Below are 15,793 nucleotides of genomic sequence, written 5' to 3'. Positions count from 1 at the left end.
CCATTTGGAAACCACTTTTGAACTTTTTTGCTTCATACTGAAAAAAATGAAACTTTGATTCTAGGTTTTGACAATTAGAATGATTTTATTTTAGAAATAGCTTGAAATATTGTGAACTGTAAAGGAAAAGGTTGAAGGTGTATTTTTCTGAGGTTGTATTTAGGTTTTGGGGGGGGTATTTTATGGTACTGAAAAATGTTGAAAGTTACAACTTTTTTCTTTTAGCACTTCTCCCTTTCTTTCTCTTAATTCTTTAACTTTTGTTTTTCCTATATTATACTTTTTTAATTTTTTTTATTGAAACTTAAAAATATTATGGCAAGCAATTTTAAGAAAATTTTTAAGACAAGATAAAACACCACAGAAAATCTGACAAGGCTCCTTTAATGTACTTTTACATATATCAGATAAGGCCTTACAGAGTTACACTCTTTAGAAATTTATAAACCATTCCCCTAAAAGAGATATTTTTTTATCATTCTTGTGTACTGAAGTAGGCATGATTATTATAGCATAACGGAACAAACATTTGATAGGAAGACATGCCTAGAACTGGAGGAATCCAAGGTAGCTAATATTCTTAAATCTAGTTGTATGAAGAGGCAGCATTCTCTTCCCATTTCTGGTAGAGAACCTTTCTGATAGATAAGGAGGGCATAAATTTTGCACAATGTGAATTTATTCCCTTAAAGAAAAGAAATAACCCTATTAGAACTTTTATTGAAGAATGCTGAAAATGTGGGATTTCTTAACAAAAATCTATTACATCTTGAGTTAATATTTCTTAATTCTGTATCAGTTTTTCATGACAGTAGCATTGAAAAAACAATTGAATCTCAAACATTTCTGGAAAAGTAAGCTAATGTGTTAAATGCATCAATAATTCTATGTTCATCAGAGTTAATAGACTCCAGGCACAACTGATCCAAATCTACTTCAACATATTATCATCTTAATAATATACAGTCCATATTATAGCTAGCAGATGACAAGAATTTTAAAAATCCCACCATTGTTCTGTAAATACTGGACAAAAGAGAAAATTGAAAGGCTAAAAAAGGGCAGGAAAAAAGACTACTGAAATGGAAAGATTTTGCTGCCTGAAAACTCACTGAGAAAAATACTTATTTCAAGTATACAGCTCATTTTAACCTACCCCCAGTAAACTCTTATAACAGTTTTATGTAAATATTTAGCATTGCTAAGCAAGGATTAGAAGCACCTTAGCTTCACAAAATCCCAGTTCATTATGGAAAGGAACCCACTTTTATTGTGCATATGTATAGAATGAATGCCTGAGAAGGGTTCTATAATAAATCCACTACATCTGAATCCTGGATTGTGACATTACCTCTGCACTAGTAATAGGGCTTATTTTATTTCTGGATTCCTCAGAAAAGTAGTCTGAGTTTGAGAGGCAGGCACTAACATAAAAAGGGAAAGGCTGAGATTAAAGATTAATTCAGAACATGCAAATTGCTGGTGCATGAGCAAGCCCGCCTTCCCATAAGAAATATTTCCCTTGTAGCCTAGAATTGATGGTCTGGTCTACAACTGCAGCTATTCTGTACTTCTAAATAATATGATTAGCCACTGTGCAAAATAAGAAGCTAGAACAGGACAATGCAAAGGACACTTATAAACATTTCCATAAAAATATCTATACATTTAGCAATAAAACGGAAGCCAGCATATTTGCAGTCTTCCTTCTTTACCAACACTTTGCCCTGATTATTTTCATTATCAAAAAACTAGGAAAGTTTCAGTGTACTTTTGAATGAAGTGGTTTAGCATGCATTATCACCTTTCTTGGAAGGATTTTTTTTTGCATAAAACATTCAGCAGGAGTTGACCATTTTCCATTAAATTTACACTTGAAGAAATTCAACATCTAAAACTTTTCTCTCATTTCTCAATAAATGAAGCTCCAGTTTAGTCTACTGATTAAAGCTGCTGTCCAGAAACAGGGAGACTATGAGTTCTACTCTCACCTTAGGCATGAAAGATGGCTGTATGATCTTGCACCAATCATTCTCTCTCTCAGCCCAACCCACCTCAAAGCATTGTTGTTGAGGAAAAAAGAGGAGCAAGAAGGAATATTAGATATGCTATTTACAAAAATAATAAACTAAACCCTGATTTATGATCGCATTCTATCTGCAATTTGTGAGAGGTTAGAATAGGTGTCTAGGGATTATTTTATTTGGTGCTCCAGCAGGTCTGGGTTATTTTTGTAGTGATCTACCCATTGTCACCTAGTGTTCTTATTCATTCAGCTGTCCAAAGTCCTCTCATTCTGTCTTTCACTTTGTTTTTGACAATAAATGGCATAGTAGCATGTTAATCTTGAACTTTCAAATGATCAGACAGTGTCTGACTGTACTGATCTTCTCAGAAGGTGAAGGCAAAGTGGGTTCTAAGATTTAGCATCAGGTATTCATGATACACATATCCATTTGATATGAAAAGATCAATGGCCCTAAAAGCCCATTTGCCAGGACATCATGATTTTGCCAAGTTAGGACATGTTGTTAGTATAGTACAATGCATTTCTTCTCCATTTCCATAATCATTTTAAAGAAGTGATTGATTTCATAAAATCATCACTATAAATATACCTCTGATTCCTGATCTTAAAAAGTTTTACAGAGAAATAAATCATTTGTCGATGTGATTATCACTCTTATTGCCCATTTTTTTTCTTTTCTTTTTAGGCTTAATTGCCTATTTTTTTCTCTTTTCCTTTTCTTCAAAGAAGAGGTAAGAGGTGTTACCACTGATTTAAAAGGCATTCTTTCCCTTAAGAAACTCAGAGGTTTTAGGTGGTATAAAAGAATGGTCATTTAAGAATCCTTTCCCTCCCACTGCCCAAAATCTAAAATATTCACAAAATGTACACATGCAAAGTTACAAGCACAGATGGAAGTTTAGGAGTAATTACTATACTTTAACCAGAACTATAATGTGCACTGCTCGTTGTATTTGCTTCAGTTGCCCCCATTACATTCATTTCCTATTTATCAGCTTGGGAGATTTAATTCTAGGTGATTTCATTTTTTCTAATTGTATTCTCCTAATCTCTAATGCAGAACTAGTTTCCCAGCAATATTTGTAGTGAGCTAGTGCCATAAAACAGTTTATAATAAAAAGTAAATAAAAAGTAAAAAGCAGAGGAAGAAAAGTAATATGACTAACTACTAGGATGAGGCTGGGACAGTCCATACTTTTTTTAAAGACATAATTTGCAGAAAGCATTTAGTACCCTAACTTCAATAACTCCTACAGTGCTATGGACACATCTTAATTCATTGTTTGGCTCCTTTTTTTTTTGTTCCTGTTCCACTGAAGTCAGTAGTCCAGCCATGTGTCTTCTGTAGATATGTGCTAATAGGTATCATCACTATGATCATTCCTGGCTTTTACCAATTTTTATAGGTGATATATGAATGTTACCAAGCATATTTTGCAATCACAAATAGAAATCTTCCTCTGTAATGTTTGTGTATTTTTTTTTAAATGTGCATAAAATGGGTTGTGAATCAGTCCAGTTTAGTAATGCTTGGGACATAGAAAGCATAGACCTTTCAAGTACGTGAAGCAGGCACATACATGTCTAATTTAGCTATACAATTATAACTATACTTTTTGATATTCAGAATTAAAATGAGGGATAGAAAAGCCATCAGAGTTGGGTCAGTTCCTATTCACAGCTTTATAGAAATGGAACAATTTGTTTCAATCTACTATTCTCTGTCCCTACTTGAACAGAACAAAGCAAAATTAGTCACCCAAATGTGTTATAACTATGACAGAAACAGTTAGAATTTCTAGAGACAAGTAAACAAGTATGTGCAGAAGACACATGTATGTCTTAACTGATCACATAAGTAAGTTACACATCATATTGTAAAAGGAGATAATGTGTCAGTGAGTAAGCAAGAATATCAGTGGATGATGATTCTCTGTAATTACCAGCATCAGCCATATGCAATGGCAAAACATAGCAGCTCAAATATATCAGAAACAATGCCATCCTTCAGAGACATCATTAGAACCTCTTGATCCAGTGTTACATTGAAATATGGCACCAGCAGCTATGGTTGTTTTTTGTCCTAAATCCAAAGTTACTCAGTGAACTTCAAGATAGTACATTTTAGATTTTTCAATGCCACGCGTAACATTCTATTAGATCTTGATGTTCATTAAAATGCTTTTTAATAACTTAGTAATGCAACAGTCAATTTCTAATAGTATTTGGGGGTCAACTTTTCCATCAAAGCTAGAAGCCCTATGGAAATATCATGTATGGTGAATAATGGAAAAACTGATCACGCTAATACTATCTGTAAATTTTGGTGTTGGATCTAACTACATAACTTGGACACCTGCTTGTCCCGAAACTAAACATGTACAGGTAGTCCTCAACTTACAACAGTTCATTTAGTAACTGTTCAAAGTTACAATGGCTGTGAAAAAGGGGACGTATGGCCAATTTTCAGAGTTACAACCTTTGCAGCTTACCTACGGTCATGTAAAAAAACAGGTATTTGGCAACTGGTTCATATTTATGACCTTTGCTGTGTCCCAGGATCATGTGATCACCTTTTGCAATTCTCTGATAAAAGCAAAGTCAATGGAGAAGCCAGTTTCACTTAACAACCAGGACATCAGTGATTCACTTAACAACTGTGGCTTAAAAGGTCATAAAATGGGACAAATGTTGCACTTAGAAACAGAAATTTTGGGCCCAATTGGGGTCATAAGTCAAGGACTACTTAATAGACTAAACCACAGAAAGAAAAAGTTGGCCCCATCCCCACAACAATAATTCTCCTTTTACTACATTATTACATACTAAAATTGACTAAGTAAGAATTTAGAAATAACAGCAATGTGGAATTTAGCATGTTTACATGCTCAGGCATGTGAATGCTTGCTGTTGAACACCAATCACCCTAATCTGATTTTTGGTAATTTTGTACAGCTGCTGAAAATTGCCTTCAAGATGCTGCTATTCCCCCATAAAGGGTTCTAGGCAATACACCCATCAGGTGTATTCACTATGCAATTGTGACTGTATAATTATGAGCCAGCTTGGTTTAGTGGTTAAGGCACCAGGCTAGAAAGCAAGAGACTGTGAGTTCAAGTCCTGTCCTAACTATGAAACATGGTTACAGTTACTCTCTTTCAACCCAAGTTATCTCATGGGGTTATTGTTGTGGTTGGCAAAATGGAAGGAGGAAGATGTGTTGGATATGTTTGTCACCTTGAGTTATTTGTAAAAATAATAAAAGGAAGGATATAAAATAAAAAAATAAAAATATCACCATTGCTATTATCATCATCACCATTAGCCCAAAACTCTTCTTTTTTTGCTGCATGTTTCGTATAAAGTTTTATTACTGTGGCTCTATATGTGATGGTGTTTTGTACTGATGGGGTCACATTATGGTTTGATGGTTATTATAACTCATTGCAATTACTTCATTAGTCTTCTTTTGTTGAAGAGGAATACTTGATAAAGAGTTAATGTAACAAAACAATAAACTTTCACATATGATAATGACTTCAAAAAGTCTCAGTGAAGAACCTTCTTGATAACAATGGCAATAAAAAAACGAATCAGATTACATACCCGTTTAACCGCTATGAAACTCCTCCAAGAAACCTAGAAAATTGTAGTTCAGTGGACTTGCTTTTGCAAAATTACAATTGTGTATCAGCAATTATGTTTTGCTGATTAAACCAGTTAGAAATGGATTAACATTTGCTATATAGAAATAATCTCCCTTGTCATAGTTTTATAATCCAAAATGGTCCAGCGCATGCGCAGTTCACAAGAAAGCTCATGCCACAATATTAGATCTGGGTAAATTCTTTCACATAACTGTATCTGCTAAAACATAGATGTATGTGACTTGTGAGAATTGATTCCAGAGCCTTCTCTTTCAGGGATATGTACATTTCAATTCAGCAATGCAACTTTTATCCCTGAATAATTAGATTCAGCAAACCTGCCTATAAGAAAAAGTAATGCTTTGGAATGTGTTACTCTGAGCTCTCTGGGTGATAGGATTATTCAGTCTTCTCATTTTTGCTTTTCCACTAAAGGGAAAACAGTTTCCAAAATCTATTTCAAACCAGGATTTATGAAGACTTAAAGAAGAAAAAAGCATGTTTTGTGTATTAAATTTGTTTGCTAAATAGCAATATGCCTATAATGTTGTGAATTTATGAGAATCCATTTTCAATGAACATATACATGTGATTCTAATTCCATAGTATGTATTTATGTATCTATATAAATCAGTTATGTCACAAGTGAAAGACATATCACATGGTGATGTCAGGTCAGAAGAGTTGTAACAATGTTTCAGCAAGAAAATTAATAAGGCTTTTTGTGGATTAAAGTATGCCTTTTTGACAACAAGAATGAAAATAACAGCATGTCTGTATAATTGATAAAAACTTCACAATATTATCATATACCCAAATCAAATGGAGATTTCAAAGTGCTAACAGATTGATGACCTATCAAAAACATAGAAATCTGGTTTTATCCAGGCATGTCTTAAAGCCCAAGTTCTTGCTTTCTAAGGGGCCATTTATTATAAGTAGGTTTTTAAGATAATTTCATAGATATGGCTTCTCCCAAAGAGAATAATTCTATGAGCACTCCCCACAGATTGACTGCCACTGACTGCCGCTATTTCCTGTGAAATTTGTAATTCAGCAATGTTGAATATACTGTGGGACAAAAGCTTTCTGTGAAACCCCAATATTCTCATTATCAGAAATTGAAGCAATGCTGATTATGGACACTTTGTATGTGATTTCTGATAAGAAAAATGACTAACATGTTGACACCAATAAAAGAAGATACACTTGGGATTCCTGGCTTTTGCAAACAATTACAGAGAATTCTGAGAATTTCCAGAGAGGGGAAATTACTATAAAGCCATCTGAAAGTACCCTGCAGTCTGATACCTTTAATGTTCAAATCAAATCAAATCAAATCAAATCAAATGAAAATGTATGTTTCAAATATTATCACATCCTTTTTAGAACATGATGCTAAAAGGCTAGACAAGAATACTCCTAGGCTTTAGAAACAGATATCTTATTGTCTGGAGAGAAATATTTATATTCTAAAGGAATTTAAAAAATGAAAAATGATCCCTGTAGTGATAGGTATTTTTAAACACCTCTAAGCACAGATAGACAACAATATTTACTGGAAATGATGAACTGCTCAAGTTACTGAACTTGGATTATTTTCTTGGATTAGATGTGTATAAAAAGGGCAATTCATGATAAGTCAATATTCTTTTCTGTTTGTTTGGGCTTGCAGTCTCAATGTTTTTCTGTCACTTGCACTTTGAGTTGTGCTGATCTTCTCTTTTTCAAAATTAGATGTGCTCAAGAATCCATTAGAGAGCTTGTTGAAATAAATATTCTGCAACCCCACCCCAACCCTTGCTGTTTCCTCCTCCCATTTCATTTTAGATAAGCCACTCTTTTTTGCTTTCATCAATGGTTTCTGTAAAATTGGGATCATTGTTCATAATAGCGGCATCTGCACTCTCAGCAGATTCTGCCCCCTTGGCTTCATTGGTATGGTAGGTTCCCTTGTGGCGGAACATGTATCGAATGAGGAACACCAGGGTGCAGAGAATGGTGAAGATCACAACAGCAATAATACCTAAGAGAAACGTGAGAGTTTAACAAATTAAAAATAAGGGGGGAAGAAATATTCATTCAATAATATATTGTAATTAAACATATCTGCAGTTTTTCAATCATTTCTGCTAAATTTGATATTGCTAAAATATTTATTTTGTCAAACCACCTTATGAAACCAGTCATTTAGTAAGAAAAATCTCACCAGTGAGATTTAATTATTTTTTATTAATAAATTAATATATCTTGAGTGGCAACTAGACAAAATGTGTATGGATTTGTGATTTATATACTTTAATAATTTCTTTATTTCACACAGTTAGAATTATGTATATGAAGTGCAATATTAATATTTTGATATAACCAATCCAGTTGTTTACATGTCAGCCATCTCCCTGTACTCTAGGAAAGATGATGGATTATTCTGAAAATAATTACTTTATCTGCCCAACCACCTCAGTCTGAAAATTATCATAGGGTCTAGTGAAGCACTAGAAAGTCCCACCAGCAGTCGCCACAACAGGAAACCAATAAACCCATATTTTCTGAGTAGTTCTCATTCAAAATGAGGCATAATGGGAAAGATATGATGAAATTGCATTTCATTATTGCAACCTTTTTGATATCCTTCATACAAATCTCCATAGTCATCTTGCCTCATCTGAAAGACCTCTTGATGGATTGTGATGATAATACAATTATGAAAAATCAGAAGATAAAACATTAAAGCATTTCCAATAAATATTAATACTAACACTGCGTTAGAATTGACCAGATGGAAAGGAATGGAACAAAATGCATATGGGCAAGAGGTATTAAACATGTATTAGAATAACAGAATTGGAAGGTATCTTGGAGGTCTTCTAGTCCAACCCCCAGCTTAGGCAGGAAGACTACACCACTTCAGACAAGTGGTTATCCAATGTCTTCTTAAAAACTTCCAGTGTTGGAGCATTCACAACCTCTGGAGGCAAGTTGTTTCACTGATTAATTGTTCTAACTATCAGGAAATTTCTTCTAAGATGCTTCTCTCCTTGATCAGTTTCTACCCATTGCTTCTTGTCCTATCCTCAGGTGCTTTGGAGAATAGCTTGACTCCATCTTCTTTGTGGGAGCCCCAGAGATATTAGGTGAGGTGAACTCTTATCTTACTCCATTAACCACCTCCAGAACAAGAAGTCCTTATTAGGACCCTAGACCAGGGATTGCCAACCTTTTGGACCTCAGGGAGCACTGAACTCATAAATTTAAATCCCAGGGACCACTAACTGGTTCTGTGGGCGTGGCCTAATTTATGCAGGTGGCTTGATGGTCATGTGACTGGCTGGACATGGATTGTATGTAAATATTATAAATAATTATATAAATATTGATTTTTTTATAAAAAGCAACTTTTACCCAAAATCAGGCAAAGCAGGCAGGCAGATTGAGTTGCTCACAGAATCACAGATTCATTCAGAGATCTATCTATCTGCCATCGTCTAGCTCAGTCTGTTACATAAAATTTGCTTGCAAGCAAACTCATAATATTTGCTAGCAAGCAAACTCATAAAATTAACTCACAACATACCATGTATGTAAATATTGATTTTTTTATTAAAAAAAGAGAGCAACTTTTACCCAAAAACAGGCAAAGCAGGCAGGCAGATTGAATTGCTCACAGAATCATTCAGTGATCTATCTATCTGCCATCGGCTAGCTCAGTCTCTCATATAAAATTTGCTTGCCGTGAATCTGCACTGAATAATAGAACCTTCAGTCCCAAGGGAGGTTTGGCTGTGCTTAAAAGCAGAGCCGAAGATCTAAAGACTAGCTAGAAAGCAAGAAATGCAACCATTTCCTGCTTTCTAGCTAATCTAAATCTTCTGGCACAGCAGAACAGCTGATGGTCAGAAAGAAAGAAAAGGAAAAATAGCAATTTAGCAGGCAAGTTTGCCAGGTAAGGAGTGAGTGAATGGGGAGGGTTCTCGCGGGCCATGTGGGTGGCGCAGCCTTGTGTTCCCGCACAGCCTGGATTAATTGCTTTGATGGTGCTCTGGGGGTTACATTTCTCTGAGGCCCACCAAAATTTTCTTGTGGCCCACCAGTGGGCCGCAGCCCACCGGTTGGCAACCACTGCCCTAGACCAGTTGGCAGAGCCCTTCAAGCCCTTTCAGAAGACCAAAAATGTGGCTACAGATATCATCTCAAATGACACCTGTTTTCAGAGGATGGCAGACACAGCAAAAACATTCTTCTTCTGCACCCAACAGCCATAATTCCTTGACCAACTGGATCCCCAGCAGCATATTCTGCTGGTATGGGTAGCATCCATTGGGATGAGATAATTCTTCAGAAAGCCTGGACTCTTGCCATGAAGGGATTTAAAAGTAAGAACCAACCCATTGATTTGGACCCAGAAGTAAACCCACAACCAATACAGCTTGCGGAACCGAAGAGTAACATTAACTATCCCAGTGTCTACATATATTGTCTGTGTGGCTGTATTTTGCACCAGCTGTAGCTTCTGAATACTTTTGTATTCAAAAGTATGTGCTTGAGTGACTGACTCCTTACTCAGGAAAGGGTGTAACTGGTACACAGCAAAATCTTGGGCAAAGGCTTTCCTAGGCATGACTGCTATTAGGAATACAAGTTCAGGAGAACCCTCAAATTGTGCCACAGTTCTGTCTGGAGATATTAGAGATATTAAATCCCAGATCTGAAGCTCCATGGTCCCAAAGCCACTCAGTCTTACCATGGTTCAGCCAAATCCTTTGTCACCCATCCAAACCTCCACAGCCTTTAGGTGCTGTGACTAGGCAGTGACAGTATCTCTTGTGTCACCAGGAATGGAGATATAAATGATACTGAGTATCACCAGTGAACTAATGGTATTTCATCCCATCATGGCAGGTGATTATATGAAGCTTAATCTACTCTACTGGAGGTTTTTGTATGGGGAAATGGATAGTATCAAGAAATGGGACTTAATGGAGGAAAATTAAATAACCACCATACAGATGGAAGAATAGGATAGAATCTCCATTTAAATTGAATTATATTATTGTTAATCTAAAATTAAAAATTGTAGAAGGAAGGCAATATTTGTTATCAATATTCCTTCTTTTTGATTTAAATACTTCTTTTTTTTTCTTTAATTGATTTTTGTCGCTGATAGTTCCTTTGTTTGGAAAGACTGTTTTGTTCCCTAATTAGTTTTATATATGCCTAATGAAAACGATCTGTGGCTCTTGACCTGTTTTTTTGCTCTCATTCTTTGTTTAGCTTCTTTTTAAGTATGAAGATAAATTTGCTCAATGCAATGTATGAAAAGGTAAGGATCTGAATCTGAATCTGAGACTTTATTATTGGTTGAAATTGGCTTTTTGCTAAATATACTTTGCAGAAACATCCCAACTTGAGACAAGCTATCAAAAACCAACTATGAAGTTAATCCATTTGGACACTACATTCTTTTGGTGAATGAGGTTAAACATTCTGTTATATCTTTACTTAGTAATCAAAATGAGTTCATTAAAATATTAATTAATTTTTACCTCTCAGTTTAAGCACAAGGAATTGTTCATCAATACCTTATATGAAGAAAGTCTCCCTAACATCATGGTGACTGATAGTGACTTAGTACATTTGCTAAGTGAATTTACATAATTGATACTGGATTTAAATCTGGACCTTCCTAATTCTAGCTCAACATCTTAATTATTAGATTATACTTTAATATTATGAAAAGAATGTTCACATATTATGATAACTCAAAGAGGTTATAAAATTTTCCAAAATAATTTGATCAATCTTAGATAATTATATACTCATATTGAAACTTATATTAAACAACTGAATGTACTTATTTGTCAATTCAAATAGATGTATACTGCTTCCTTACCTCCAATAATTGCTGAATTTCTGTTAACACCACTTCCTATTACTTGACCATTGTAAGGAAGATCAGCACCTGATATAAAGTGAAGCATAACATTTAAGTTGTATTTTCTCCCCAAAATTTGTATCAATCTAGACCAGAACTAAAATTAAGATATCCTTGAATATTAATAATAGAAGCATAAATGAAAGAGAAATAAAAAATAACAAAGTTTCCAGTATGGCATTAGATGCCAGAAGGCCAGAATAGACTCAGTCAATCCACAGGAAATTCCCAAAGGAAGAGTTTCAATTTTGCCATAAACTTACTGGGCAGTAGAATGTCCTTACTTCCATGTGGACTGTCAGTCATTCCAAGTCACTACAGGTTTTAAGGAAGACCATAGGTTAACAGTAAGCACATTAGTAACTAATGGTATATAGATAAGAGAATAATGAATTATAAATAATCTAAAGAATTATAGATTAAGCACATACTTCCCTTGCTTAATGCTAGAGTTACATTCCTTAAAAAGCTTGCATAAAGCAAATTTGTATGAAGCACGACCTTGAGTCAATAGAAAAAAACGGAGTTATGGAATTTGGTGTACTAATATATGGTTAGACTTTTATTCTTAGGCCCTATATTACTTAAACATTTCCTTCCTTGTTTGGTGCTCTATGTACAGTACACTTTTTCCATCTTTTCTAGTTAGATTTCTAATATATAAATTTATCATGTGAAACAAAAGAGGCAGAAGACCTCTTAAATTTTTACCAGAATTCTTTAGTAGAATACTATGAATTTTATTAGGGCTCTTCATTATATTGTACATAGTTCAAAACCTGGTTGTTGGGCTGAAGGCTCTGTATCATTTTATGTGAAATATGATTATGTCCAAATTAGTTTCTAGTGTTTGAGATCCTTTTTCTTTTCATTTTGAGGAAGGGTACTAGATGTGACCAGGGTAAAATGACTGGAGGATAGCGCTATCTCTTCAAAGAAATGAGGCCTGGAGAAGTGGCTTCTGAGGGATTGGCTATCTCCTGACTGACTGACTACTGTGGTCTACACTTTTCCATTCAGACATGTCCATTTCTTCTCTGGCTTCCAGAAAAAACAGAATTTTATTAAGATATCTGTAGCTTTTCTATTTTTGCAGCTCATTAACTTGAATATTTACCTAATGGAAAATGGGTCAGCATTTTTATAAATACCCAAATTAGTTCCAGCAATGAATTGACTAGAAACATTATGACTTCTTAAGCAAAAGGAGATAATCAGTAAATGTCTGAAGTAAATAGAAGACAAGGAAAACGCAATGAAAGGTTACCAAAGATATAAAGTTTCTGGGATTGGAATGATAAAGAATTAAAGTGCTACAAGAAAGTATTCAGAATGGATGAATGGTTCCTTTTGTGTCAGGATTGTCCTTGGCAAGACATGAAGACCATAACGGAGAGAGAGCCTGGGATAACAGATTTTCTGTTTTATCTCTTGATTTTTTATATTTTTTTTTATCAAATTGATATAGCTTCCCTCTTTCCTAGAATTGACTCTGGGTGGCAAACAGTAACCAAATTTTTTGCTTGGGAGACGGTGCATCCTTCTCTGTAATGCTGTAATGCTCTCATTTAGAGAGGCTGTAAAGCACTGTGTAGCAATATATAAGTCTAAATTCTATTGCTATCTCTTCCTTGATTATTTCTTTTCTTCCATTTGATTTATATCACATTGAAACTTGATCAATCTTTTGTTTGAAATCAGTAACAAAACATGTCACTATTAAACTATTCAACAAAATTTATTGCAGATAAGATCAGCTCATTTGGAATTACATATTTAGCATTGGAAGGGAAAGAACCAATAGTCATTATTCCCTTTATTCTTTGTTCAGCTTTAAGAATCTGCCTTCAGATTCTGGATTCCAACTTCATTTGACATTGTGGCGAGAATGGCTGGAAAATAGTGGAGCTCCACCAGGCTCCATGAAATGCAGCTGGCAAGTGCTTCCTGAGAGACCCTACAGGGTTAAGCTGCCCTGGAGGGGTGGTGAAGAAAGGAGAGGCACTTCGTTGATCAGGAGGAAACCACAATTTCCTCATTGATCCAAAGAAAGCTCTCCTGAACAGCAGCAGGGATGACAGCCATTTTGGTCAGTCACAAGCTGGGACAACCAGGACACTAAGATCTTGTGCTGGAGCGGTGTGTGATCAGTGAAACTTCCACCGTTTCCTTAGAGATTTAACCCAAGTAAAAAGTTCCAAAAAGGACCTCCAAACGTTAAGAAAGCAGCAATTGGATTTATGGAGAAAGATCAAAGACTAAAAACTAAAGAGGAAGATTAAAGGTTAAAGACTTAGAAGTAAAAGAAATAGCTAAAGGATGATTTGAAATATAGAAAGTCTGGAAAATCTGAATAACTTTGTGAAAAGTGATTATTGGGAGAAATTGCTTTTCTAAATTCTATTTCTAATGCTGGAATTGGGAGCAGGGGAAATATCTACTAGACTAGAGGAAGAAAATTACTGCAATGGGTGAAAGGAAACGGATGAAAGGAGAGAAAGTAAACAACACCTGGAGAGCTACTTGACCCTCACTTTATCTTACTGGTGGTTTGGATGCTGAGAAATATTTACTGAGCTTTTTGAAGATCCATAAGTTAAACTAAACTAAACACTAAAATTTTATGGGAACTGTACATTGAAAAGTGGATTTGAAAGACCTGAAGAAACCTGGTGGGCTAAATTGGATTTGGGTTATTAATATCACACGACAGATTATCCTACGAAGCAAAAGAAGAAAAGCAATAGAAAGAAAAGATAAATAAGACTTTAAAATCTGGACAATTGGGAAGTGTAAACTGGAAATTATAGACTGAAAAGCACAAACTGATAGCATTTAAGGACTAGAAATTTAGGGGACTTGGACGAATAGTTCTGGGATTGACTAAATTTTATTAATAATTGATTTGGGGGGGGAGTTTTTAGATATTAGAATATTGGAATATTAGAGGTATATTAGCTTGGTACAAAATGACCCAGCAAAAGGATAGTTTTATGAAGAAATATTAAAAATGGTGACAAAGAATTATAAGGAGTTGATGAGAATATTTAAAGATAAAGATGTGAATGTAGAAGGCCCTCAACAAATGGTAGGAAAAGATGAATATAATACATAGAAGATAAATGAAAAATTAGGAGTGGTGGAAGATACAAGCAAAATAAATTACAAGAAGATAAATATAAGTTACAAGCAGATAAAAACACTGAAAAGACAGTACAATAAATACTAAAAATCAAATAGATAGTCTGTTAAGCGCTTACAATAGAATAGAGAGAGAAAAGGAAGACTTTCCAAAAATAATGAAAGGGTTATGGATGGATATTCAAAAGATGTAGCAGAAGGGGATAATGGGTATGGCAGAACCTCATCTGGGATGAACTGAATGATCCAGAAATTCCAAGTCAGCACTGGGTGGTGGGAAAGGGAAAAAAGTACCTCCACGCGTGGTAGCGGCTGTGGCAATGGCGCTTTGTGCACCATCACCGGACCTCGCAAAACACCTCTGCGGGTGGCAGAGGCAGCGATCCTGGCTCTGGGGGCCTCATGTAAGTGGCGGTTTCACCATCTCTGCCTCGTTGCTGTCACCTGGCTCTATGCCTCCCTTCGGGGCTCCCTCTGGAGAGGAGATGGTCTTTGCATCCCTCTCCCTCTACCGACCTTCAGCTCTTTCTTTGGTTCTGGGCAGCAGCCCCTCCAAGGTGAGCCTGGAACTCTTGGGGCCCCAGGAGCCTTACTCCTCAACAAGCAGCTTCAGAGGCAGTGGCAGCAGAGCACACCGGGGTGTTCCCCAGCCAGATCCAGCCACTCGCCCTGCACCCAGTTTTTCTGTGCTTTGGCACTCGTTTGAGGAATGTTTCCCTGTGCATGTGTACCCCCCACAGCTGCCAGTCTGAGGAGGAGGAGGAGGAGGAGGAGGAGAAGGGTTGCCCAAAGGAACACTTCCACAGTGCACACACACACACACACACACACACACAAGGAGAGAGAGGTGGCTGTTCATCCTGGAAATGCACCGGTGGTGGGGAATTTCCTTGCTTCAGAGGCGGCAGCAGCAGAACACATCGGGGTGTTCCCTGGTTGGATCTAGCAGCACCAGGGGAGAAAGAGAATGTTCCTTTCTCCCCCAGCCAGTGCTGCCATGGCTCTGCAGCTTCTTTGTGGTCGGGGGAGAAATACAATGTTCCC

General features: G+C 36.0%; 1 protein-coding gene across 2 annotated transcripts in view; it reads right to left on the bottom strand.

Annotated features, from left to right (window-relative positions):
- The window catches only part of CNTNAP2 (contactin associated protein 2), a 1,285,310-nt gene continuing 1,269,517 nt past the window's right edge, over positions 1–15,793 (bottom strand). For both annotated transcript variants that reach the window (XM_087946425.1, XM_087946426.1), the window contains 2 exons: positions 11,567–11,635; positions 1–7,702 (listed from right to left, as the gene is read on the bottom strand). In XM_087946425.1, coding sequence (XP_087802551.1) covers positions 7,503–7,702; positions 11,567–11,635 — 269 coding nt within the window. In that variant the 3' untranslated portion in view covers positions 1–7,502. The remainder of the gene's footprint in view (positions 7,703–11,566; positions 11,636–15,793) is intronic.

Source organism: Notechis scutatus, chromosome Z, assembly GCF_049901735.1.
Source record: "Notechis scutatus isolate UNSWTSFEM ecotype Mainland chromosome Z, rNotScu1.2, whole genome shotgun sequence".
NCBI lineage: Eukaryota > Metazoa > Chordata > Lepidosauria > Squamata > Elapidae > Notechis > Notechis scutatus.
The sequence above is the reverse complement of the archived record's forward strand: the minus strand, read 5'-3'. Positions and strand labels throughout refer to the sequence as shown.